The sequence below is a fragment of the Protobothrops mucrosquamatus genome, unplaced genomic scaffold (assembly GCF_001527695.2).
Source record: "Protobothrops mucrosquamatus isolate PMUCROS unplaced genomic scaffold, P.Mucros_1.0 scaffold_80, whole genome shotgun sequence".
Lineage (NCBI taxonomy): Eukaryota > Metazoa > Chordata > Lepidosauria > Squamata > Viperidae > Protobothrops > Protobothrops mucrosquamatus.
Genome location: NW_015386156.1, coordinates 156,413 through 184,405, shown reverse-complemented (window position 1 = coordinate 184,405; position 27,993 = coordinate 156,413). Strand labels below are relative to the sequence as shown.

At 37.9% G+C, this 27,993-nt stretch overlaps 1 protein-coding gene across 1 annotated transcript in view; it reads left to right on the top strand.

The window, feature by feature from the left end:
* The window catches only part of LOC107285845 (protein kinase C alpha type), a 190,267-nt gene that overhangs the window by 6,344 nt on the left and 155,930 nt on the right, over nucleotides 1-27,993 (top strand). The window contains exon 2 of the mRNA XM_015814109.1: nucleotides 7,288-7,319. Coding sequence (XP_015669595.1) covers nucleotides 7,288-7,319 — 32 coding nt within the window. The remainder of the gene's footprint in view (nucleotides 1-7,287; nucleotides 7,320-27,993) is intronic.

The window sequence follows — 27,993 nt, the reverse complement described above, 5'->3', positions numbered from 1 at the left end:
TGTGATATATTGAGCACCTTCATCAAATTCATTGTGAAGTGTATGTAACTGGGCTGTTTAAAATCAAATGATTTGGCAACTGGCAAACAAGCAATGGAGCCTTTATTACTGAAGTCAGTAAAGAACTATACTGGGTTTCTGTTACTGCACTCACACATACGTATTCAGTATTGTAACTATGTATTGGAGAAGGAATTTTTAAGGTTTATTATAGTCTTAGAGTACAACTGAGACAAAATTCTCCACATAGCAAACCTCAAGCCACTGGGAATAAATTCCACTGGGAAGTCAGAAAACAATGTTTCTTTGTTAAATCCCAAGCTTTTATCATGCAAACTAGGTAAAGCTATGTGATTAAATGTGTTTATATAGTTTGTTGCATTTTAGCTGATTAACCACAGATTGCATCCAGACTAAATTCGTTTAACTAATAGCCACCAAAACCACCAAAACCAGTGATGCATCTTGTATAGTACTCTATGGTTTCATAGGCCGTGAAATTTAGTTCAGAGTCAATCATGTAAGTGATCCAGCATATTTCTCCTTTATGGTCATCTTGCTAGCAAAACATGACTATTCAAGTATCATTAACAATTTACATTCAAATCATCTTGCTTTTACAGTACTTGCATGTGGTAGTTTGTTTATCTAAGAGCAGGCTCAATACATGATCATTGCAAAATGACTGAAAGGTAGAATTTCCAGTATGTAGTCCTGTTTAAACTATCTTAAGGCACTTTGCATTGAAGATAATGGTACTCTCTGAACAGCTTCTTTGAAGACATTTTGAATTTAGGAAATAGTAGTAGAGTGGTCCTTGTTCCATTGTGAGTGAGCATCCAAAAAAGTAGCTGTGTTTTCATGCTCAATCATGGTTTAACCATAGTTTATGGAATTACCCAAATTTTCTGATTTCACATAACATGTTGAATAGTAAATATAGGCAGGGTTTGCTAAGACATTAAGCTAAAATCTGATTGTCTAGTTCAGTGGTGGCGAACCTATGGCACGCGTGCCAGAGGCGGCACTCAGAGCCCTCTCTGTTGGCACGTGCACTGCTGCTGCCACCAGCAGGTCCATCAGGCTGCCACCACTGCCCAGAGCAGGAGCCCCGCCCAGCATAAAGGAGGCAAAGCGGCCGACTAGCAAGCTCGAGTAGAGATGGTAGAGCAGAGGTCACCAACCATTGTCGATTGGTGGACTGGAAGAAAAGGGAGGGGGAAGCATTTTACATGTGTGCGTGCACGCATGGAGCCGCAAGCATGCACGCACTGCAAATGGGGCAGGGCTAGTGCCTGTGTGATACTCACTAGCCCTGTCCCGTTCTTGCATGGTACAGTGCCTTGTATCTGCACCCTGTGGTGCCGCGGTGGCCGTGTTTGCGTCTTGCAGCATGGTGGCCCATTTTTGCACGCCTGGTTTTTGCGTGCCAGACGTGGCACTCAGAGGCGCCTCCCTGCGCCCCCCCCAAGGGCACCTCAGTGCTGATGCACCCCTGGCACTTTGCAATAAATAAGTAGGTTTTGGGTTGCGGTTTTGGCACTCGGTCTCTAAAAGGTTCGCCATCACTAGTCTAGTTTATTGTTCCCTCCAAAGCCAGGTATTTGGAGGAATGTCTGAATGAATTAAAATACATTCTTTTAAAGGGTAATAAAAACAGAAGTAGATTGAATTTTTTCATATGTAGATTCATTATACATTAGTACATTATGCACAATTAAAACTTTGTATCCTAGAGAATTTCTGGAATTCTAACTGTGTTATCCAGTGGAATCAGAATACAAAATATCCTGTGCAGAGTGTCTAAATATCTTATTATATCCTGAATTAAGATAGAATCTGTCCCTTGGAGGAAAGCCTACAAGTACCACTGAGAGTAACACCACTGAATACAATAGATTTCAAAGGAAGATGAGATTGCTCTATTATTGGCTATGTATTTTTTCTCCTCTGTGTACTTGTTGAAAATACCCTGTCTGGGCAGTGGGAAACTGAAGATAAAGAAAATGGGAAAGATGTAAAAATGTCCCTAATTTACAAACATGGATTTTTAAAAAAAAAGTCACAAAGGAGGAAATATTTAATGATTTGAGAACTGGGAACAGAAAAGAAAGGATAGGGTTTTTCAGAAGTAAAATTATATATTGACAGTATCATTAAGTACAGAGGGATAATTAATGCATTTTAAAAGCTACAGTACTTTGATGTTACATTATGAGGAAATTATTCTTGTAGCTCTTGATTTATATATTGCTAAATTTGTACTCCACTTTTACATCACAAGCTCAAAGTACTTATATTAGCTCTGCCTCTCTTCTTAGAGCACATAGGTTAAATGGGGAGACAGAGAAAGAGAATGAGAAAGAAACAGAATATACTGAGCTGAAAATTGGTGAGTTTCATGGTTGAAGCAGGTTGCTTTAGTCCTTATTTTCCTCTTGAAGTGTTTTCTGTATTAGCAATCAAGGAGTCACACACACACACACACACACACACACACACACACACACACATATTCTTCAAAGCTTTTTTATGGTTTATAGGAGAAAAATATCTGCTTGTTAAATTAGAAGATTTTATCTCTAATACCTTAGAAGACATTAAATTACAACAATTCACCAAGGATGCTAGCAATGGTTATATAAATGGTATGCTTCAGTTAATCAGTAGTACAGGTTGTCCTCAACTTACAATCATTCATTTAGTGACCATTTGAAATTATGACACTGAAAAAAAAACTTATGTCTGTTTTTCACACTCAACAATCACCGCAGCATCCCCACGGTCACATGATCAAAATTCCGAAGCTTGGCAACAGACTCATATTTATGACGGTTGCAGTGTCTTGGAGGTCATGGGATCCCCTTTTGTGACTTTCTGACAGGCAGAGTCAATGGGGAAGCCAGATTCACTTAACAACTGTGTTACTAACTTAACAGTTGCAGGGATTCACTAATTGTAATAAAGAAAGGTCGTAAAATGGGGCAAAATTCATTTAACAACTGTTTCACTTAGCAATAGAAATTTGGGGCTTAATTGTGGTTGTAAGTTGGGGACCACCTGTATTTATCAATATGTTGTTATTGGACTAAAAGGGAGCATCTGTGATTTTAATATATTCTGCTGGCTATTTTTTCTGTGTAATTCTTATATGTTGAATATTTTTCAATTTATTTCTAAATTTGTATTCAGTGAATAGTTTTTATTTGTTTGAATTATTTGTATTCAAAATATGCACATTATAGAAGTGGTAATCAATAAGCACAAATTATTATTTTTTAATTTAAGTCTGCTGCCTTGAGGCAGTGGATAGAAATAATGGTGTTTTTTTTTTATTAAAAGCTTAAGTTTCATCCTGTGGTAAGGGCTAACAACTGTTTTTAATAACATGGATATTTTTGTAGCATTATTGTTTGCACTTTCAGAGCTTGCTAACATTTGCAGAAATAAGGATTTTTTTTTAACTTTGCCCAAAAGAATATTAAAGTCAAAAATTTGTGATCCTAGTTACTGATAGGTAACATTAACAGACACTATTATTTAAACGCATACAGTTTGCTCATAGAGATAAAGCAGACAAGAAGCCTCTTGCACATATGAAGTCTCCACCTTAGTGTGGAAAAATAATTGTTTACCATTCTGTGGTCTCTGAAAAATTATTCCTTGCAGCTGGATTTAACTAAGTTAAATATCTCAGTGGGATTGCAACTGTTTTATTTGGACGCAGGATTGCTCTTCCACTGGGACCTTTTCTCTCTCCCATGACCCTTGTGTTGTTAGTTGCTGTTAAGTCAATGTCAACTCATCATGACCCAGTGAATGGCTGAACTGAACTGTGCTCAGTTTTAGATAGCTGATCCTTGTTAGGATGGCATCAGGGGCCACTGCTATTGTATCAACCCTTCACCCTGCTGGTCTTTCCCTTTCTTATTTTCTTTCAACCTCACTAAGCAGGAGATTTTTCTCTAATTCTCCATCTCTTTGCCTAAAGTGCCCATAACATGAAGCCTAGTCTTGTCATTTGAGTTTTAATGGAAAGTTTAGCTTTGATTTCCTCAATATTGACTGGTATGTTTATCAGGCAACCCCTGATATCTGGAGTATCCTTTGCCAAGTTTATTACTCAAAGATATGTGTGGGGGGGTGTTTCTCTTCATCTTGTGCCTCAATTGTTCAACTTGCACATCCATATTATGTTCTTGAAAATATAATGGTCGGAACAAATCAGATCTTGATACATGAATAATTTTTTCTGTACTTAAAAGAACCTGTTTAGGCCTTACACGGTCATTTTCCAACAGTAATTCATTATTTGGGTGCTTATAGTTTCATTACTTATCCAATTGTCAGCTATATCTATTTCCTCTCAGTCAAGGACAAAGTTACTGATATTACCAGTTGTTAGAAACTTTTTCCTCTTTCATTAAAGTACAGGCCTATTTTGAGACTCTGCTCTTTGATCTTGACAAGCAGATAGTTCAGAACATTTTCATACACAGCCAATAATTTGCTATCATAAGCACAATAACAACTTTCACTATGCATGATACTTATATCTTCTATATAAGCTATGAAATTCTATTTTTGGAGGTTGGGGATTCATTTAGAGCAGTCTACGAATGGGACTATTGCCCTTTTCCATTTGATGCTGTTGAAGTCGATGGCCACTTCTCATCTCTTTATTTTCATAAAAGTTTCAGTAGGGAAACCTGATTTTCATGCCATAGGTAGAAATTTGGTAGTCAAGGGATAGACTCCAGAGAACTCCTAGAGTAAAAAAATGAAAGCCAATGTTGACTTAAAAAGACAGGAGCAAGAGGCCCCACTATAGAGAAATTTCATGACAATGAGAACTATTACTCAGTAGAATGGCTTGCCTCTGAAAATTCTGGGTGCTTCATCACTGGAGATTTTGAAGAAGAGACTAGACAGCCATTTGTCCAGAATGGTATAGGACAGTGATGGCGAACCTTTTAGAGACCGAGTGCCCAAACTGCAACCCAAAACCCACTTATGTATCGTCGGGTGCCAGGTGGGCGTGGCCCATTGGGTGGGTGTGGCCCATTGGGTGGGCATGGCCCATTGGGTGGGCATGGCTGCAGTGGTAACAGCAGACTGGGTGGGACTAAAAAGTTTAATCAATCAATTACAACTTTGCGAGATCTTGAAATTGATCAATTGATTGAATCTTTTTTTTTTTGCACATGGCAGTGGAGGCCTAAAGCGAAAAGGTTTTATAAAACCCAGCTGAAGGCCTAGGACTGGGGTGATGGCGCACGTGCCCACAAAGAGAGCTCTGTGTGCCACCTGTGGCACGCGTGCCATAGGTTCGCCATCACGGGTATAGGATCTCCTGCTCAATCGAGGTTGGATTAGAAGACCTTCAAGATCCCTTCTAACTCTGTTATTCTGTATTCTGTTATATGTATTCTTTGTTAACCAAATTTTGAGTGGAATGTGAAGCTAAGAGAAAGTTTTACTAGTATGTCTAGAGCAGGGGTAGGCAACCTTGGTTCTTTTATGACTCGTGGACTTCAACTCCCAGAATTCCTGAGCCAGCATGGCTGGCTCAGGAATTCTGGGAGTTGAAGTCCACGAGTCATAAAAGAGCCAAGGTTGCCTACCCCTGGCCTAGAGGATGTTCTTCTGACTATGTGAATATACAGTATATTCATATATTGGATGTACTATAACTTAAAGTAACTTAAATAGTTACTTTTAATTAAACTTAAATATAGAATGCTGGGACCCATGGTTCCTATGAGAATGAAATTCACGGAGGTTGTAGCTGCTTCAGCATCATCACACCTTTCAACCATACTTCTCAGAATCCTATAGGTTGGGTGGCACAAGGGAAGGTGGGAGAGCCATTTCCTTTCCTGCCTCTCTCTGACCCCTGCATCCAATCAGATGGAGACTAAGTCTGACAGGCGAGTGGCTGCTTTGAAACTGAAATCTGAAATCTCTTAATGGAGGGGGGTGGCGAGGGAAAGATGGAGGGATTCAGATACCTGCTGGCAAGTTAGGGCTGGCTGGGGCGCACTAGTAGTGAGTGGGTGAACCCTCTTCCTCCCTGAGGGAGGGGGCTCTTGGGGTCATACCAGGATGAGGAACAGGGGGTAGAATTTTCCTTATGGTCTATGGCTCCCTTTGTTCCTCTTCTTCCCAGCAAAATGGCAGGCAGTTCCGCGGGTCAGCCAAAGAGGAGTGATTTCTGATGCTCCCTGCCAGCTTTCCACCAACACAGTCAGTGAGGAAGCTGGCAGGAAGTCATTCTGCTGTTCTGTTTAGTTAGGAAATATCTTTGAAATGATGACCCAATGGGTGACTGACTGTCTCTGTGTGTGTGTGTACCTCAGATTATAATTCTCATAGTAATATATGATACAACAAATTCTTACAAAGGCAACGGCCAATCAAATGTGAGTGTCTACAAGAGTGCTTTTTGTATTTTTGAATACAAAACATAGATGGTCTGGCATGAAAAATAATGTCTCCATGAGGAGAGAAGATGGATAGGACTATTGAAAAACTCCCAATAAATGAATATCTTGGCTTGTGGATCTCACATTCAAGCCCAACAACTGTCTTCCATATATATTGACCTACAGTCCCATAATTATGAACAAGGATTAGATGCTACGTGGATTGTTGTCTATTTCATCTAAAGAATACCAGGTCATCAGAGTCTGACTTAGACACATAGTCATGCAATAGGCAAATATGACAGTGGTGTACTTTGGACTTTAAAAGCTGCAAAAATAGTTTAATCATTAATTATCATGCTGTTAAAAGAAATCCTAATAGAGTGATGTGAATCATTACATTGTCAAAAAAATATTGCTTTTTTTTTTAAAAAAAAAATCAAGACGTACCTTCCAAAGAAATATGGCTTTCATTTGAATCAATTGTAAACCTTTTTTGTTCATATTTTTTCCCCTGTGGCAGAATTTTAATAGATAAAATGTTAGTAGAGTTAGTAGAGAAAATGTTAAGCTACTAGTACGTATCAAATATATGATAGCTTGCATTATTTCTCACATTGTTAAGTGTACCACATCACAATGTTTCCACATCATTGTATCATTGTGCAGCACTTACAGGTTTTTTTTTTAAACGGAATATAAGAATTTGAAAGAAAAATCTTGTTTTTAGTTGAAAATAAGAGATCTTAACAGCTTCACTTTGCTCTGACAATAAGTTTAAACATATTGTAGTTCAGTATTAATTGAATATCAAAATATATTTCTAAGTCTTTTCCTTTCTTTTTTCTCCTTCTCCTTGCAGGGGCTTTGGAAAACAAGGGTTTCAATGCCAAGGTAAGATACAAATGGTTTTATAATGGTTTCTATTTCTGTTTTAATAATCAAATCTAGGTAATGTATGAACCATATCTCAAGAAGGAATTAAGCATGTTAAAAGGAGGATATTAAATTATCTAAGAGGATGTGTATTGTTTAATCATTTATCTCATGAACTGTGAATCATGCACACTTTCATTTCAGCAGAGTTTCCTAAAATTAAATGTCATGTAATCTGCATATAGAGAACTCTTTAATTTTTCATGAAAAGAATCTTTGTGGTTTATTTTGGTAGAGAACATTTTTCTTGTCGGGAGCTGCTGTCTCTGTGTGGGTGTTTTGAAAAGTGGTTTCACTCTCTGTTGGGTTTCCTTTAATACTCCCTTCTACCTTTTCCCTCAGTTACTAATCGGCATGAGTTTTATATTCAGCTGGACCTTTGGTCATTGATTTATAGTTTGTTTATTTTGTGGCACAGTGTAAGAGAAAACAAACTATTTCAAAGCAGTGTCGGTTGCTTGCAGTGAAGTCTTTTAAATCTTGGGATGGAGAAGAAATCCGTTTCTGTAAACTGCATTATTAACGTATTAAGTCATAATATGTACTCAACAAAGGTGAAGCATATGCTTTGAAAATGAATAGAAAAACTAACGTGCCACACATCAGACTTAAAAAATCATCTACTACAGTATGATCTATGCCAGATCTCAGTAGCCCTCAAAGGACTTGGACAGAAGACTTATTCAGCTATTTCATTTTCTCTTGCCTGGGGATTTTATGGATTGAAACTAGAAATTTCTGCCTTTGAAATATGTGCCTTGGCCTCTTTCCTGATGCCTGTAACTTTATCATGGATATCCTTTCCCCGAGATGGCGATGGAGCATTAATGTACTATTAATATCGCTAAGCAATATTCTTCCTGTTTATAGTTTAATATTGTTATTGAATGTTGATTGTATAAGTTAGTGTTTTACCATGGTAACCATTTGTATTAGCTAGATGAATGAAGAAGCATTTAGTCGAATAATTTCATCCTGTCAGAGAGCAACTGATGGTAACAGCTGAAGATTGCTACATGATACCTATAAGATTTTTTTTTAAAGCCTTTGCCCTGTAGTTGTCTGATCTGATTATCGACTTGATAAACGCTGTTGGCATGAACCTTTGCAGGGGTCATGACCACCACACCACAAAAACTATATTTAACGGTTGTGAAATTTGAGCCACGAGATCTGATTTTAGAGAGATACTGAAAAGGAAAAGGACATTAAATTACAGTCTCTTACAGCTAATAGCTAGCAATATATTGTTGAATCTTGTCACACTAACAAAAGAGATGGTTTTCCTTGTATTAAATGTTCAAAAGGTAGAGAAATGTGGTGCCACTTTGTGAGAACCGGAATGTTCCCAGTTCAAATAGTTCCTTTGTTGCCTTAAATAACCTCCTGATCATGTTACCATCTCCAAGAAGGAGATTCAGAGAGTCCTTGACTTAACAACCATTCCTTTAGTGACTGTCCAAAGTTACAATGGCCCTGAAAAAGTGACTTATGAGTCACGTATAAGTTTTCACACTTACGTCCATTGCAGCATCTCCGTGGTCATGTAATCAAAATTCATTTAGTGACCATTCAAAGTTACAGCAGTGCGGAAAAAAGGGACTCATGAATTTTTTTCAAACTTATGATCGTTGCAGCATCCCCAGGGTCACGTGATCCCCTTTTGTGACTTTCTGACAAGCAAAGTCAATAGGAAAGCCAGATTCGCTTAATAACATGTCACTAATTTAGAAACTGCAGTGATTCACTTAACTGTGGCAAGAAAGCTTGTAAAATGGGGCAAAATTCATTTAACAATTGTCTTGCTTAGCAACAAAAATTTTGGGCTCAATTGTGGTCGTAAATCGAGGACTACTATACATTTTCTTTGGAGCAGTTTGTCAGAATTGGTATGAATTCGTTCCAAGTGCTATACTAGTGCTAGGTTTTACACTGTACTGTTCCGAGTACAGATATTCATGGTCCATTAGAAAGCTAATGGTATACAGTAGTTCAGCTGTTGAATTAGGATCAGGAAGATCCAAGTTTTGATCCATCCCTAACCATGGAGATTCACTGGTTCCCTTTGGGCTAGGTACACTTTCTCAGTTCAATGTTATTACTAGGAAAAAAATATGTGTATGTGCTTGTGTGCACTTGAGCACTTGAATGAAATGTGGAATATACATTTAATCAAATAAATAAAATGATTTCCAAGAGAAGGTTCTTCAGTACAAACTTTCTAATGAAAGCATGCAGTTGGGCATGTCTGTTTATTTCTCCATTGTCATGCACTTCAGTTCAGTCACTTTGAACCTTTGGATTGTAAATATTAAATTTGTAAATATGGCCTTTAAACTCTGGTGGCATCTGATCTCAAACACAGAAAACAACTCCATTGGAGCCTGTGCTTCAGGAAGCGATTGGCAAAATATAAGCAATGCAGACATCCGGCATGAATTCCAAGCTACTATAGGGATTTATTTTCTTTATACTTGCTCCTTTGCCTGCTCCTAATAGTGCTGCATTAACTTCTTTGAATTAGGCTGGGATTTTTTCTGAGACTGCCAGATGTGTTGCAGAATTTGCAAAAGTTTAGGTCAATTTGGTCAACAGCTATGATCAATTAATTTGAGGTTGTATTCTTGTGAACGGACTGACAACAAATGCTCTAATTTTGCATCTCACAATGTTTCTTCTTTTTTTTTTTTTCCTACAACACAGTCCTTTTTCTGGAACAGTTTTTGACAATCTTGTGTTTCTTTTTTTTCTTTTTTTTTGATAGCTTGGGCTTTAATTCCCCTAATCCTCTTAGCATGTTTGGCATTGAAGATATCTGGAGGGCCCTAAGTAGAAAAATGGTGCTAGAGGCTGTAGTAGTAGCTTTCTGAACTTGGATAACCAGTTAAGGAAATACTTAATTTAATTACACAACTGGCAATTGACTAAATTGCCCTGGCAATTGGTTACCTCCTTCAGTGATCTACAATTGAAATACAAACATGCTGTCAATCTCACATTTATGTGTGAACTTTCAAATGTTTTATTTTCAATATATAACCTACTCTTGCATGAATTATTTTATTGATACCACTGACAAATTTGGGGATGTGGGCACAAGTAGTTTAAAATGTTGGCGATTTGATTTATGTCATGTATTATTTTTTACATATACTTAACTAATGTGCACTGCGGAAGGGAACAGAGTCATTATAGGTGATTTGTGTATTTAGTTAGAAGGAATGTTATGGCTGTCTTGGCTTGGAATCTAAATTATCATAAACAAAACTCTGTTAATGGGATATTTCCTTTGCAAGTAGAGAAGAGTGGGCTATTTATGAATATTGTTCCTGTATTGTTAGAGGATCTTCAGAAAAGGATTTTGTGCTCTAACAGCCATGTTGTGAATTTAAGGAATCTTTCATTTATAAAATGGCAACAAGGATCCAGACTCTTCAGTGTAATTTCCCCCCTAAACTGTGCCATTTCTTGCTATATTTAGGCAGCTCCAAGAGATTTCCAAGCAAAAGTAAATATTTTCAAATGAAAATCCTATTTATTAAAATCACACCAGCTATTTAAAGTGCACAAGTTAAAACAAATTCAGTAGTGATTATGTGGCACTGACTGTTAATGAAAGAGAGAGAAAAAAAGGGGGGAAGGAACTATGTGGCCTGATAAACAGAGAAATTAAATTGAATGCATGGGAAATTGTCCAGCTATCATATCCTTCTCAGTCCTACTTTGCTTTTAGCTGAAAAACTACTGGTTTTCATTACAGCGCTGTTATAATGTAATAGTTACTGACAAGTTTTTTCCTAGTTGTCAAACTGTCCAGAAGGTTTCCTTCTTGGAAACATACGTAGACTTGCAGCTGTAGCGAAGGCAGTGTGAGATGGTAAGATGAGGTCAGTGTGAGGTGATATTACTTGAAATAGCAACAAGCAGGAGATAGTTGACTTATAAAACCAAGCATATCAAACATTTATCCAGCACTTTACAGCGTCCAAAGCATTTCAGTTATATCATTTCTGTAACCTTTACAGCAATTAGGTATGTTGTTAAAAATTTCCATAGTACTTGAACACTAGAATGGACAAGCTAGCATTTCTAAAATGTTTGGGACTACAAGCCCAGGCAGTGCATTGTGGGAATTGTAGTCCAATACATTTGGAAGACGTACATGTTGCTGATTCCTATGGCGGTGCCTTTGTAATTTGTAAATGTAAAAATGCCTTGGGTAGAAGGGTAATCAATCGGTTTTTCCCACAGAAAATATAATTTTGTTACTGTACTTTGCGACTCAGGGCAGAGAAAAAAATGATTTGAAGATATTTTTTGGAAATGGAATTTTAAGTACAGTTTTCATGTTCCCTAATAATTCTGTAAACATTGTGAGAAATTTAGAAATAGGTGATAAATAATTAAGAGTTATTGAAGCTGTGGATAATCTTAGCCCTCTCCTTGATCCAGAGAGGAATCCCAAGGAGCTGATCCACTCACCGGCTCCTCTTTTCATCACAGCCATTGAATCTGCTCTTGCATCTTCAATCTGCCTCTATTGCCCAGAAGTCCCAATAATATGCTCCGTTTGTCAATGATTTTCCTCATAATGACTTAAGAAATAAATACCTGCTTTGGTGTTACAGAATATGATCAAATCATTATTCTCAAGTTTTAAATAAAATTTAATCTTTAAAAGAATCAGTAATTTTTCTTTAAAAAAATATAATTCTGAAAAAGGACGACTTGTGTATTTTCTCTGAAACAGTAGTTCAATAACATTTACCTAATGGCGATTTAAGTAATGAAAATTACATCTTTCCCGGGAGAGGTTTAAATCAAATCTGTGCGATGGCTATGTAATTTTCCTTGCTTATTTTGAGATCTTTTGTCCAGTAAGACTTCTGTTATTTGGCTGATTAAGGCAGCGTTGTTTTCTGTCTCAACTTCTATTTGGAAAAGGAAGACGGTAAAAGGGTTGAGGCTGTGTGAAGGGCACTTGAGCAAGAAGGAGCAGCATATATTCTGGATTGTGTAAGGATGGGATAGCTGCCCTAGATGCATGTTAAAGTAAGAGGGAAATTGAAGCTTGGCCCTGTGTGCTGAAGGACTACTGCTAGGTTGCAAAATCCTTCTTCCTCTTCTTCTCTTCAATATTTTATTTGCATTAACAATCAGCCTAATAGATGTGATTTAATTGCTATGCTATGAATTTCTGTGAAGTACTGCAGCTAAAAGGGCAAGATTTTTGAAGTGATATCTTCATACCATATTATTCATTTAAAAATCACTCTGGACATGTGAGCAGATGATTCTAAAGATGTAAAATATTGTCAGCTTGGAAGAACTATTATATATAAGTATATAATAACTTTTCATCATATCTATTTATTTATTTATTTATTTATTGAATTTATATACCGCCCTATCTCCCTTACGGGACTCAGGGCGGTGAACAGGCGATAATAAAAACCATGATAAATATAGGCAGTTCTAAAATCAAATTAAATAACGGGCCTGTTCTAAAAACACACCCATACAAAAACCCCCACTAAAACATAATCAAACTACGCCAGGCCGGCCACACGGAATAGATGGGCCTTCAGGGCTCGGCGAAAAAGGGCCATATCCTTGGCCCTTTCTTTACATTTGTAAATTTGAACACTGCAAGCATCATTTAATGACTGTCTCCATTTCTGTGACTGCTTGCGTTATCGCTGTGCAGCAAAGGTCTGATTTAAGGACAAGATATATTTCAGAACACTGGAACTATGCAGTGGGTTTGAAAATTCGTAAGTGAATACAGTTGTTTTAATCTTTCGGAAAAAAGCTTAACTTCTTCTGTTGGAGAAGATTTAAATAATAGGAATAATCATGCAGGTCTTGTAAATTGCAAATATTTTGATGAGCTCAATCCTCAGGTAGTCTCATGGACTGAAATCCAAAGGACCAGCTCTGGAATATTTTTTTTGCCACAACCAAGAATCCAGTTTTGGAGAATATAGGGGATTCCTCTGAATAGGGGATGTTGGAAGATGTAGTCAGGAATCAGCCATTTATCACCCAGGGTTCCCTCTGATCTGTTCGGGCCTTTAGATCTTGGCCATAATTCTGTTTTTTGCTTCTCATCACAGTAAGACAATTTTAGTGGCTTCTTATTTTCTGTTTTGACTGGATATACTGTATATCATTAGGCATTTCTGTTTTGCATTACACTATATGACTTGGTAAAACCCTAGCAGCCTTTTATTCCATGTAAAACAGTGACATTTACATCTTCTTGCTGTTAGGAATTGTGATATTTTGGATATTTTCTTAAGCAACCCTTTTGGCCTTGCACTGCATAGTTTAACCCACATCTTGACAGCTTATTTTGCAGATCAAACAGGAGAACAAAGTGGTTATGAGATTAATGACATGTATTTTAGTACAAATTATATGAAGCATGACAAAGAAATTACAGGGAATTAGATAAAATTAAATGTGTATTCACTCTTTTCCATGAAAAGAACATGAATACTTTGTATGCTATAAAAATAAATAAAAAATAAGCACAGTGCTTTGCTTCCTATTACTGTATCTTTTTATATATACACTTTTATTTCTCTTGGCTTCATTTTGGAGGAGAACAGTGGAATTCATTGGAGAATTGAGAGGCATTCATAGTATTAGCTTCTCTGCCTCAAACCTAACCAGGAGTATAAATATAATAATGGCTGGAGCACTGTTCAACTCCAATAATGTGAATTGCTATGACTTATAATATATTAAAAATATTCTTGGATATTTCTGAGTGGCTGAGCAGGAGGTTTGCTTTTTTAAACAGTGCCAGGAGAACTGGAATAAATGTCAAATACAAAGTGAAAGAGTGCATTTGTTTGCTTTAGAGAGGGTTTACAGATTCCCTTAAATGCTTATCAGTGACTTTTTCAAACTGAACAGAGGTTCTGAATAGGATGCTTGGGTAATATTTCAGGCCATAAGCAGCCTGGGGTGAGGCATTATCAATACAGTGATGATACTCAATTATATGTCTCCATTCTAAGCTGACCAGGTGATGCTGTCAAAGCTCTGTCCCAGTGTCTGGAGGCTGAAGAGGTCTGGACAGGGAAGAACAGGCTCAACCTAGCAAGACCAAGTGTCTATGGGTTTGTGGCCCCTCTGATCCCAGAACTGGCAATTATCCACCATTGGCTTTGGGGGAGGGGTTGCATTTCCCAATTCATAACTTGTGTGCAATTTGGAGCTCTCCTGAACTCACAGCTTTTGCTTGAGGAGTAGGTGGCATCTGTCACCAGGAGAGCCTATGTACAACTCCAACTTATATGCCATTTGCATTTCTAGATTGGGAGGGCCTACTTCTGGCCATGTCTATACATGCCTTAGTCACCTCCTCCTGGATATTGCAATATGCTCTGCATGGAGCTGTCCTTGAAGACCATCCAGAATTTGTAATTGGTCTAGAACAGTGTCCCCCAATCTTTTGGGCACCAGGGACCGGTTCTTTGAAGAGAGTTTTTTTCCCACGAACCGGGGGGGGGGCATGGTTTCACATGCTGCCTGCATCCCGTGGATGGGGCTTTGCTTGTTAGCACGGCCTGGTTTTTGGCATTCCATGACCCGGTGCCGATCCATGAACCAGGGATTGGGACCCTTGGTCTAGAATGCAATGGAGCTTGTAGTATTTAGGCACATTTTGGTATGCCTGTGTAACACCAGCAGTGTTTTGCCAGTTGCATTTGTTTCCATTAGACTTCTGGGTTCAATTTGAAATGCTCATTATCACCTAATGAGTTTTGCATGCTACAGGACTGGTTATTTGCAACACTGCCTATCTCTGCCTTCTCTAGAAGGCTAGATCTTTGCAAATATGTCTGAAGTAGAATAATTTGAGCCTGATCATTTGTTCCTCAAGTGAGAACATTGGGTTGATTTGTTTGATGAGCCATTTGTTTGTTTGTTTTTCATTGTCCACAATAGTCTCAGGAGTCTTCTCCAACTCCACAGTTCAAAAGGTTGAATCTTTGCTTCCATTCAGTGCCACAGGGAATATCACGTCTTGCAAATTCTGATCTTTGTAGGGACCACATTTCAATATCTTTTCCAAGGCCTTCATGGCTAATCTATGCTAGCATATTTCTTGATTTTTTGGTCCTTTACTAGTAGTACTAGTGTTGATGACTGATCCTAAAAGGCAGAAGTTGTCCACCACTTCTATATCTTAAATGTCGGTTCTAGAACTGGTTGTTCTACCAATTGTCATTAGTTTGATCTTCTTTATATTTAATTTTAGTCCCATATTTTCACTGTGCTCCTTAACGTTTACTACTAGGGCTTACAGCTGCTTTGCATTATTTGTTATAACAGTAGCATCAATAGCATAGTGCAGGTTATTGATGTTTCTTCCTCCCGTTTTAAAACCACACCCACACCTTCTTCCAATCAAACTTCCCTTAAGATATTTTGCCATACAGGTTGAATAAATAAGGGGGGAGAATAACAGCCTTGTGTCACTCCCATCTAGCCTGGAGCCAGTCTCTTTCACCATGTTCTGCCTATGAGCTTCTTCACCTCCTTTTATCAATAATATAATCAATTTGGTTTCTACATACAGGTGGGCCTCAACTTCCAACAGTACATTTAGTGACCATTCAAAGTTACAATGGCACTGAAAAAAGTGTCTTATGACTGTTTTTCACACTTATGACCATTGCAGCATCCCCATGGTCACATGATCAGAATTCAGATGCTTGGCAACTGGTTCCTATGTATGAGGATTGCAGTGTCCTGGGATCATGTGATCCCCTTTTGTGACCTTCTGAGAAGCAAAGTCAATGGTAAAGCCAGATTCACTTAACAACCATGTCACTAACTTAACAAGCGCAGTCATTCACTTAACAACGTGGCAAGAAAAGTCATAAAATGGGACAAAATTCACATAAAATGGGACAAAATTCATCGTCTCTCTTAGCAACAGATATTTTGGGCTCAATTGAGGACTACTCTGGTGATGTCTATATACAGAGGGATTGTTTTGGTTGCTTGAAGATGGTATTAGCCATGAAGAAATCATTGGAATGGTAGAAATCGATAAGTTGGTCTCCTGCTTCTTTTTGGATTCCTAAGCCATGCACTCCAACTACCTTTTCCTCTTTCATTTTTCCAGCTTTGTCATCCCCGTCTCCAATCCCAAGCAGCATGTTTTGCTCGCATTGTTCTCTCAATTTCAAATTAATCACGATCATAATACTCACCAACCTACTCTTTTTCTGCATCAGTGGTTGGAGCACAAAGGTGAATGGTCGTCATATTACAGGGCTGTCCACGAAGTTTAATGATATTGTTTGCTTGCTTTGTAGCCAAGTGCTGTTCTTGCTATAACCTTCCTAACTATGACAGCAATGCTGACCCTTCTTTGTTTTTCATGTCCTGAGTAATAAACTGTGTGATCCTCTGACTGAAATTGTGCAGTCTCAATCTGATTCAATTTGCTGATGCTTAAGATGTCAGTTGGTAGTGGTTTCATTTCATCTTCCACCAGGTCGAGCTTTCCTGTGTTGATGCTTCTTACATTTCATGTTCCTATCGTCTTTACAGCTTCAGATTTTCTTTTCCTGTATGGCAACATTAGCAACCGGAAAGTTTTAACCTAGTCATTTCATAAATACCATTTGTATTCTGATAGATCTTCAGCTCTTCCTCAATAACATGTTGAGTGCCACCTGACCTGAAGGACCCATCATGTGGCACTATATTGTCCATCATTTTATATTTTCTATCCATGTTTTCCTGATTTAAAATACAGGAATGGTTTACCATTGCCCTGGTTATCTATCTGCGGCATTTTCCTATAACACTGCTGGCTAATATAAGTGCCTGCTTGCTTTAGCTAGGCAGAAGGGTGGTCTTCACGCCTCAGGTGATCTTGCTGGGAAGATATACTCAGGACATACAACTTTCAACATTCTTGGCTCATTCCTCCCAGGAGTGCAGCCCAACCCCTGCCATGATGAGGCAACACAACAGGACTTGCAACGTGTATGTGTCTGTGTGTGTGTGTGAGAGAGAGAGATGGCCTTTAGGAAAGCTTTGGTTTCTCCCCCATGTGTTAGACCAGGATGAGAGAGGAGCCCTCTCCATGTCTTGGGAAATGGAATATGTACTTGTTGGACTCTGATGATATGCTGCTTGTATGTCAGTGTTTGCCTTGTTCTTAATACCAGAGGTTTTAATTATAATTTGGGTTTTCCTTTGGCTGTGCTGGTCTACATCGTCACCTGAATTGGGTGGCTGTATACATTTTATAAATATATAGAACAAAGAATAATAGGGTTAGAAGGGACTTTGAAGGTCTTCTAATGTAACCCCATCCCCGTGCTTGGGGAGCCTTATCCTTGGCCCATAGTCTATGTAGAGGTGGGGAACTACGGCCCCTTTATGACTTGTGGACTTCAACTCCCAGAATTCCTGAGCCAGCCATGCTGGCTCAAGAATTCTGGGAGATGAAGTCCACAGGTCATAAAAGGGCCATGGTTCCCCGCCCCTGGTATAGCATTATATTAGACAATAAGGTCAATTTTTTCTGAGGTTGCTAATAAACAGATTTTATCACTCCAAGTTTTATGATATTTATCAACTGTCCTTTTTCAGATGCTTATAGTCCTAGATAATGCTTATCAGTTTTATTGATACCTCTGTGTGTGTGTGTATGTATGTGTGTGTGTATATGTATGTGTGTGTATACACATATACATACTGGATTTCTTATCTCATTGTATTAAGCTAGGGGGATCAAGGACGGGAACAATACTAAATAATATTTTATAGACCATAATAGTTTAGGGATTTTTTGTCTAACTCTGTTAATGAGTATTAGAAGCTGCTGCATAACTTAATGTTTTTTCTCTACTTTCAGTCTTAATGAGAAATGACATTTATTAATTTTTAATTTCTTATTTTTTAATTGTAAATGCTTTCCTTTTTTCTTCCTTATCCTGGAAATGTTCAATAAAAGGACTAAATCTCCTTTAAGTTTAATCAAAAGCTGATTAGCACATTGCTAAGGAATGAAAATAGTATTATGTTGCAAAAAAGAAACATGTGGGTTTTTTTAATAGTATATAACATGGTGCTTATTCTGTGTTATCACAATTGTATTTTGCATTATACGGTGCATTTGACCTTATGAGTGATTTGTCCTTCTGGTTCATAGTGAGTCTTTTAGATTTATCTACCATTTTATCAAGTTACACTCCGTTAAATGATTTCTAGCCAATAAGCTATTACAGTAGATTATTACTCTGAAACCACAGTGTATTCTGGGACTAAGTGGTTGGACTGGTGGAAGGAAGTTATACACTTAGCAATGAGATTAGTTGAACATACTTTATTTATATTTCAGTGCTTTCCCAAATACTATTCTTTGTGTAACATTGTGTCTTGCTTTCATTAAGCCATAGATCTCACTCAACATAGTATGTTGTGTGAATTCAGTCTTTGTGTTTTATAAATCATGAACACTTGGCTTATAATATTGTATATATTGAATAAATTCAGTATATTGAATCTATTCCTTAATATTGGAATTCTGGTGATTTGATTTGATTTGTTTTGTTTTAAAGGGGCGTAATTTAAGCAACTGAATATTCTGTTTATGTTGTTGCAAGTTGCCTCATACTTAAAAGTATTGCTTCCAGCTTGCCTAATGATATTGGCATATTTACAGTTAAAACTATTTTTTTGAAATAGGCAAAATTAGAGATGTGAAAGCTTCTTTGGATATATAGGCTCTCAGATTAAACAATGTAACTTTTATTCTATTAGGTTTGCAATAGCAGCAACCCTTGGCTATATGCTAAGGAAAAGTTAATTATGTTTGTTCTGTAGATTCATGTCTACAATATTATGCAAATGGACATGCCTTGAACAAACCCAGGACTCTTTAGTGAGTCCATGAGCCTAGTTTGTTCGTTGCACTAAGTGGCTTCAAAATGGTGTTCTCATCATTATTAGGTGATTGGCTTTAATTTTTAGCCTGATGTTTACAACAGTGGCACATTCATGCTCCTTTAGTGAAGAATCAAAGTGATTTAGCCTGCAGCAATGCCCAAACAGAGATGTAAAATTCAAGGAAGTTTTAAAGTAAACAGGGGAAAAAAATCTTTGATTTAAAGGGTAAGAGTTACATATAGAGAGTGCTTCTCTATAAAGCAACAATAGTGTTATATTAATAAATGATGTTATATTAGTTATAATTCTCAGCAGTTTGGCTTGCTGACAAAAGAATATTTACAACATTGATTGGCATTGTTTTACAGTCAGTTAGGAAGATGTTGATTTGACCCTTTAAAAATAGTTTAAATTATTGCTGCAGGTGGAGCTGCATATACCAAGGGATGTAGTAACCCTTCACCTTTGCCAGGTCAGGAAGAACAGGCAGGTGCAAAAAGAGTCATGAAAAGAGGAATAAACAAGAAGTTAAGTATCTTGGATTTTGTCCTCCACTCTACCTGAATACATAGATTGTCTCTGGTTTGTTATGTAGAGCATATCTTTGCTGGATATATATATATATCTATATCTATGCAGGTCTTGGCGTATTTGGGACTTTTCCCGTGTAAGATTGCGAGTATCTTGGCGACGTTTCGACGTTGAGATACTCTCAATCTTACACGGGAAAAGACCCGAATACACCAAGACCTGCATACCTGTACTCGTGAAAATCTATGAAAACATCTATATCTATATCTATATATCTATCTAGCAATAAAGAACGTTACTGAACTCCGGGATAAATATAAAAACAAACTGTTTTATTACTAAGCTTTCGTCGGTCCTCTGCCAACGTCGTTAGAATAAAAGCCAAAGGTTTGGCTAGCCTGCTAATATCGCTGGTTGTTTCAACGATCTGCTCATGTAGCGGGTAATTGGTCCCTCCTCCCCTCGCCCCCTCCCAGTCAGTCATATTGCTAGTTTTTCGTAGCCGATCGTTTTGCGTTCTGCAAGTTTCTCCCATCTCCTGGCTTGTAGCAATGCTTCTCGCCCATAGTTGTCTCTGATAATCTTAAAAACTCGAATATACCCGAGACTCGCATTTTTAGGACAATTTCAGATATCGATAGATAGATAGATAGATAGATAGATAGATAGATAGATAGATAGATAGATAGATAGATAGATAGATAGATAGATATTAAGTCTAGTGGTAGAGATACATCCAAATTATAGGGATCATGTTTGAAACTGAATAGTGGCCAGTTAAAGCTTGTATTGCTTTGTTCAAGAGGGTATGCAATGTTATTAATTTCCCCAACCAAATTATATTGTGGGAAATTTAGATCCAGGGTGATTTTCAGAAGAGTTCTCTGAGCTAATGTAACCACAGGTGCCTCCCTTAGCACACAGAAAACTACCTGCCCTCTTAGACTGCAGCAATAAATGCCACCTGCAATAAATGAATAGCAGCAATAAATGCCACCAGCAGTAAATGCCACCTGCAACCAAAGTGCCAGCATAATTTATTTATTGTATCTAGAAAATAAATTGGTGAATAACAGCAACTCATGACTTTATTTGGAGGTGCGCCATCAACTCAGACAGAAAGAAGAGATAAGCTGACTTCTGGCTGACTTGAGAAAGGAATAGTTTACTTTCTGGTTAGTTGTCATTTGGTAACTGGTATTGACCACTATTTTTAGATGGCAATTATATTGCAAGAACATGAGGATATGTTCTCAAGTGTTCAAATGAGCTTCCTGTGTTCCTTCCTGAACAATTAGGGGTCTCTGAAAAGACCATAGCCGGCATCATACAACACGAAAGGCAAGGGCCACATATTGTGCTAGTTTCTGGTTTACTGAATAATCATTGACAGATTTCATGAAATCCAACCCAAATCGAACAAACCGTATTGTGATTTAGTACAGTGTTTGAATTTGTTTTATTATACTGTATATGCTTGTGGAATTATTTTATTTCAGGATAGACAGTGCCCACCTTCTAGAACCACAACCCCTTCCCCCAAGCTCTGTATGTTTCCCGGCAATCCTATTTAAAATGTCTTTGAAAATTGGTTTTGTCTCCAAGCCATGGATTTTATGTTAATTTGAATGTTTGTTCTTTCCTTCTTTTGGTTCTGGCTGTTTCTAATGTCCTGCACAGCCTATGGAGTTGGATGGCTTTCTAAATGTGATTAAACAAAAGAATAAATGTGCCATGTACTTGGTGGACGCAGTTGTAACTTTAGAAATCAACCCCATTAGAGCAGTTCAATTTTTATCTCTTAAGTTTTTAAAATATTTTTGAAATATTTGTAGTCCTCGTTGTATGACCAGAATTGAGCCCCAAATTTCCGTTGCTAAGCAGAACAGTTGTTAAGTGAGGTTTGGTCCATTTTACAATCTTTCTTGCCATAATTGTTCAGTGAATTGCTCCAGTTGTTCAGTGATTATGTCTTCCTCATTAACTTCGCTTGTAAGAAGATCGTAAAAGGTGATCACATGACCCTGGGGCACTGCAACCATCATAAATATGAGTCAGTCGCCAAGCGTCCAAATTTTGATCACGTGACCATGGGGATGCTGCAACAATTGTAAGTGTGAGAAGCTGTCATAAGTCACTTTTTTCAGTGCTGTTGTAATTATGAATGGTCACTAAATGAATGGTTGTAAGATGAGGACTACCTGTATGATGTGGAGGAGCTAAATAAGTTGAATTTATTACTGTGTTGAAATCTGACGTCTCAAAATACCCGCAGCCCATGTTTCTCTTAGAGCAGTGATGGCAAACCTTTTAGAGACTGAGTGCCCAAAAACTGGCCCTGCCCCCGCTTTACCCCCTGCCCTGCCTCTGCCCCGCCCCGCCCCCCCCATCCCCCACCCTGCCTGCCCGCAGGGCCACTCACCGCCTCCAGGGCCCACTACAGATTGCCCAGTCAGCCCAGCAACGCCATGGCAGCCACGCCATCTGCCTGCACCCGCAGCATCAACTGTGCACAATGGGGTGTGAGGGCAGAGTCTTGTCTACGCTGCCTGGCTGCCATGTCCTGCTCTGCATGGGCCATGCTCGGGGGCGACTCTCCTCCAGGGGGGCTGCTGGTGAGGAGGGGATCGTGGGGGGAGGCGAGGCTGGGGCAATGGCACGTGTGCCCACAGAGAGGGCTCTGAGTGCCGCCTCTGGCATGCATGCCATAGGTTCACCACCGTGTCTTAGAGCTACAATATCATTAAATGATTTTTCCATGATTGGCTTAGAAAGGACCTGTGTTTGTAGGAACCAAAGCTTTCTATCCTCCATAATATGCCACCTGGTGGAAACATATGCCAACCCCCAGTTTCCTTTCCATTTACACTTTAAAGGATTGCAGTCAAACAAAAGAGTACTTATCTCATCTTTCTGTTCTGCCTGAATCTGCTCAGTCTTAGTCTCTCTGCCTTCCTTCCCAGATTGTTAGGCTGGCTCACTTATTAGAAATAGAAGGAACACTTACCAAAATGGAAACAGAAAAGAACACTTATGGAATTAGGCCTCACATGGCCCTTCTCTTTGAGCTGACATTGTACATATTAGCTGAAAGCAATGAAATGTTGAAATTCATTGCGGCGAATGACATGAAGGAACAGGAAATTATGAAATTTAAAAAAATGTTGCTCATATTTAGTAGCTCAAGAATTTAGGAGAACAAATAAATAGTTTAGGAAATGATTACAGCAAAATCATTTTTTATTAGTTTTATTCATTTATAACATAAAATATGAAAATACAAAATCAAATAGTAGGGGTCAACAGTAGAAAAAGGGAAAACAAAAAAAGGTGTGAAGAAAGGGAGGGGAAGAAACAAAAAGCATTGACTTCTGACTCTCTGTTGCAGTAAAATCAGACATTAAAATCAAATTTCAACTTTTTACATTTCTATAGTAGTATGCATTAGCTATTTCTGTATTGGTAAATCAGTCTAATCAGTAAAACCCAAAATCATATCATTTTTTTTCCACAACAAAATTGCTTTTGATTTCCAGAGATACATAATTTGGCCCTAATATTAGCAGTTTTATTTAGATCTAGTCATATTTTATCAGAATTTTGGAATATGAAGAATTTAACCTTCATAATTAAGAAACTGTTACACCAGGAGTAGGCAACTATTTATCTGAGCTTGCTGTTGGAAAACCTTCATAAACCTACGAATACTAATAAGCTTAGTAGCCACAGTTATGGTCCTTTAGTTTCAAGCATATCAGATTCTTCTAGTCAATTTGCTGTGTAGTACCATCTACTTAGCAACAGCAGTAGCACTTAGTCTTATATACCACTTCACAGTGTTTTTACAGCCCTATCTAAGCAGTTTACAGAGTAAGCATCTTGCCCCCAACAATCTGGCTCCTCATTTTACCGACCTCAGAAGGATGGAAGGCTGAATCAACCTTGAGCCAGTCAGGATCAAACTTCTGGCAGTGAACAGAGTCAGCCCGCAATACTGCATACTAATCATTGCACCACCATGGCTCACTTCACTGTTTCTCTAGTGTTTCTGGGAAATATTCCTTCCATGACTCTAGAACAGGGGTAGGCAACCTTGGCTCTTTTATGACTCGTGGACTTCAACTCCCAGAATTCCTGAGCCCGCCATGCTGAGGGGAAAGGGAGAGGCTTCCAAGCTGAGCCATGCTGGCTCAGGAATTCTGGGAGTTGAAGTCCACGAGTCATAAAAGAGCCAAGATTGCCTACCCCTGCTCTAGAATATCACTCACTGTGGTGGTACCTTATATAAAGACTCTTTGCTGCTTATGATGATGTCATGTCTCAGATGGCAAGAGGGGCCTCATCTTGTACAAGGGAGCTCCCTCCCTCTTCTTTGCTTGCTGCCATATTCCTTTGTCTCCAGTGGTAAAAAGTTACTCCATTTGCTCTGCAGTCCAGTGAAAAGTCCATTTTGCTGACGATGCTGTTTATTGGGGAAGCTAATGATCGGATGTGTGGATATAGTGAAACTGTAACTAAACTATATGATCATTTTGGCTACTGAAGTGACTGGTCATCTGACAGCCATAGCACCACTAGATGGCACCACAAATTATTCTTAGACTTACAAATAACATCTTTGGCACCTGTGACATTGCACCACATTGCATTACCATGCCTAAAAAGATTGCTGTTCCTTTGCTTGACTTCTATTGCCTGATAAGTCTATGGCCCTTGAAGAACTTCAGTGGGACAAAACAGTTCAGCAAAATGTACCTAACATGTATTTTATGGGCAGTGGCCCAATAGATCTTGATGAGGAAAGCCTAGATTCAAATTTAACCACTAAATGCTTTGGGTGAAACAAGCATCAAATATTTTTCAGGGTCATAGTAAAGATAAGATTACAGTAATGTCATTGTTTTGCTTATGGTTAGGTAAGATACCTATGTGATAAAACTCTGTATTTACCCTGAAAAGGGAAGCTTGTGTGTAACTGGAGAAACGAGGCAATTATGGAAGCACAGCAGAGAAGATGATGCAGTTCTTGGTTCTATATTAGCCACTTTAAGGTGGTTTGTATTCAACCAACATCTATCATAGCAATAGCACTAAGACTTATATATCACTTCACAGTGCTTTACAGCCCTCTCCAAGCAGTTTACAGAGGCAGCATATTGCCCCCAACAATATGGGTCCTCGTTTTACCGACCTTGGAAGGATGGAAGGCTGAGTCAACCTTGAGCCGGTGAGGATTGAACTGCCAAACTGCTGGCAGCCAGCAGTCAGCAGAATTAGCCTGCAGTACTGCATTTTAACCACTGCGCCATCACAGCTCATCATGATTCTTAATGCAATTCTTTTCAAGAAATAACACTGCATATGTGAACAAAGCCAAGAATTATTGTAATGTTGAAAGACACTATTGCAAAGAAATTTACTACCCACTTTTTCAATAATTCCTTTTTGCTTTAGACTTTTTTGCCAGAAGTATGGTTTATACAGAGTTTATAAGGCATACACATATTTTATGAAGCCCACTTTATCATATCTTGGTGACAGAAATTAGGAAAACATTATAAAAGCTGTAAAAATATTAATATTCCATGTTGAATAAAACTTTAGGCATATCCTGACTTCCGGTTTGCCATCGTGGCCGCCACGGACATTGGAAGGCAAGCTCCGTCTTCTACATCTGATTTCGCACTGCTGGGGGACCCTGGAAAGGGTCAAAAGTCACCCTGTAGTGGTGACAAGCAAGGAGAGGACCCCCACTTGATCGCGGGAGAGCAGAGGCCCTTCCGCTCGATCCAGGGTAGCCCTCCAAATCAGCGGACGAAAGACCAGCCATAGAAATATGTCCTGTCACTAGGCTACAGACAGCTGAAGTCAAACTTACCACCAGGCACTTCTAAAGCAGCGCAGATGAGACTGGGTGCGATCTGAACCTCTCTTCAATCCTAACTATTTTTTCCACCTGTACAAGCTGCCCAAAGTATTTTCCCCCTGTGGAGAGAGGGAAGGGAAATTCTATCCCATCCTCTAAAACAGTGGCGACTGACTATCCAGGGGAGTTTAAAATGCTGAAAGAATAACCTGATTCTAACTGGATTTCTATCTTTCTAAAATTTGAGGACTAAAAGATTTCTTATTCTTATTGAAAATTTGGGTTTTTACTTACAAAAGAAGTAAAATTGGAAAAGGATTATAAAAAATTTGGACTTAAAAAAAATCTTAAATGGTATGGGTGACATCTTGTGGCTAAACCTGATATTACAACTTGTTGTTGTCTAAAAGAGACTTGGCTTGAAGCCCAGATTATAGATTAGATTTTTGCAACCATGGCAGATATCAGTTGTGAGAAGCCGAGCTATGTTCTATACTCAGTGACAAAATTATTTTCATTCTCTGATTGTAAAGCTTTTAATTTAACACACCACTAAGAGAACAGGGACAGATTCTCTTTATGTTGAAAGCAATTTATGAAACTATTCTTACAGCTTCTGATGAAATAAGAAGCTACAGAAAAGAACAAGATGTCAGTCTAGATATACGAACCCAAACTTTGATTACAACTAAAGAATCAACTACACAGAATATAATAGAAGAAGTGGAACAATCAAATACTATGATAGAAGATTCAACTGATCAACAAACACAGCTAACGGAAAACCCAGAAAAGGGACTGACAACACTGAAAATGGAAAAGATTTTCTATATAAACCAGAAGAAATCTGGGGATCAAGAAGAAGAACAGACTGAAGGGAAGATAAACATTTCAGGACAACTATGTCGAGATGGAAAAATAGAGAGACGATTTGTTAGCCCTTCCAAAAAAATGGCAACTGGATGGCCTCTTTTATCTCAAACAATATATATAATAACAGAGGGAGATCTATTTGATGACTTAAAAGCACGGATATGGAAGGCGAGTTGGCAAAGAAAGAAAGCTAGAATAAGGCTGAAGAAAATTGGGGTTTTGACTTATTAGTGAGGATTAAAATAGAATATACTCAAATAGACAAGATGTGTACTTTGAATACTAGATTTTGTTATGAACTGAGGTAAAGAAAACTTTGGTCATTTAAAACTTGGAAGTATAAATATTAAAAGTTAAATTTAATATTGATTTGTTTATAAAGGTTGAATGTAAAAGTAATTAAGATATATATAAGCTATAAATCTATTGATAAATGTAATAAACATGTTTTTACTTACCTGATATAGTAAGAACTGTACTAGCTTAAATATGAGATAGTAGACATTAAGAGAAAAAGAGAGGAAGTATTTGATGTTGAAACAAGAGAAATTTTGCTTACTAAATTTAAGACATTTGGAAATTAATAGAAAATAAGAATGTTATACTGTATTATTAATTAGATGATGTAAGATGGTGAGAAATAGAATATATTCAAATAGATGATGTGTATCCTGAATATTAGACTTTGTGATGAATTGTGATAAAGGGAACTTTGGTTACTTAAAACTTGGAAATTATAAATATTAAATGTTAAATTTAAATATTAATGGGAAACTAAAAAATGGGAAAAACTAATTAGGACATTGATTGTCTATAAAGACTGAATGTTAAAATAACCAGGATATGTATAAGCTGAGACAGTAAACACTAAGGGGAAAAGAGAGGAAATATTTAATGTGGTAGTTTGAGACTTGTACTAAAGATACTTGTATGTCATTGAATTATCGATTAACCCAGCCACCACGTTGCTTTTTAAAAACTTAAATATAAAATTAGAAAATCAATAAAACATTTTTAAAAAGCCTTAGGCATATCTTACTTTCCCCTGAATATTTCCATTGGTTAAATAGCAGTGTTTCATTATTGTTTCTAAATATACCCATTTCCATCTAAAATTCACCACATGCTAGTAGGAATAGAATTGTGTATTTTAATTTTAGTTCTTGAATCCACAGGCATTGCATTCATAACTTGAATTAAAAGGTGTTGCTGTTCACAAAAACCCATTGCTATTAGGAATTGAGTGTTGTGGTTAAAATGTAATATGAGATTTCTAGAGAACCAAGCTTATTTTGACCAGGGAATTAACCAGCTGTGTTTGTGTGATGCTTGCTTTATAATGGTAAGGGCCAGTGTCATATAAGCAGTAGAATCAGGGACACATACAGTACAGCTCAACAGACTCTCAGAGTGTGGTCCTCAGCAAATAAG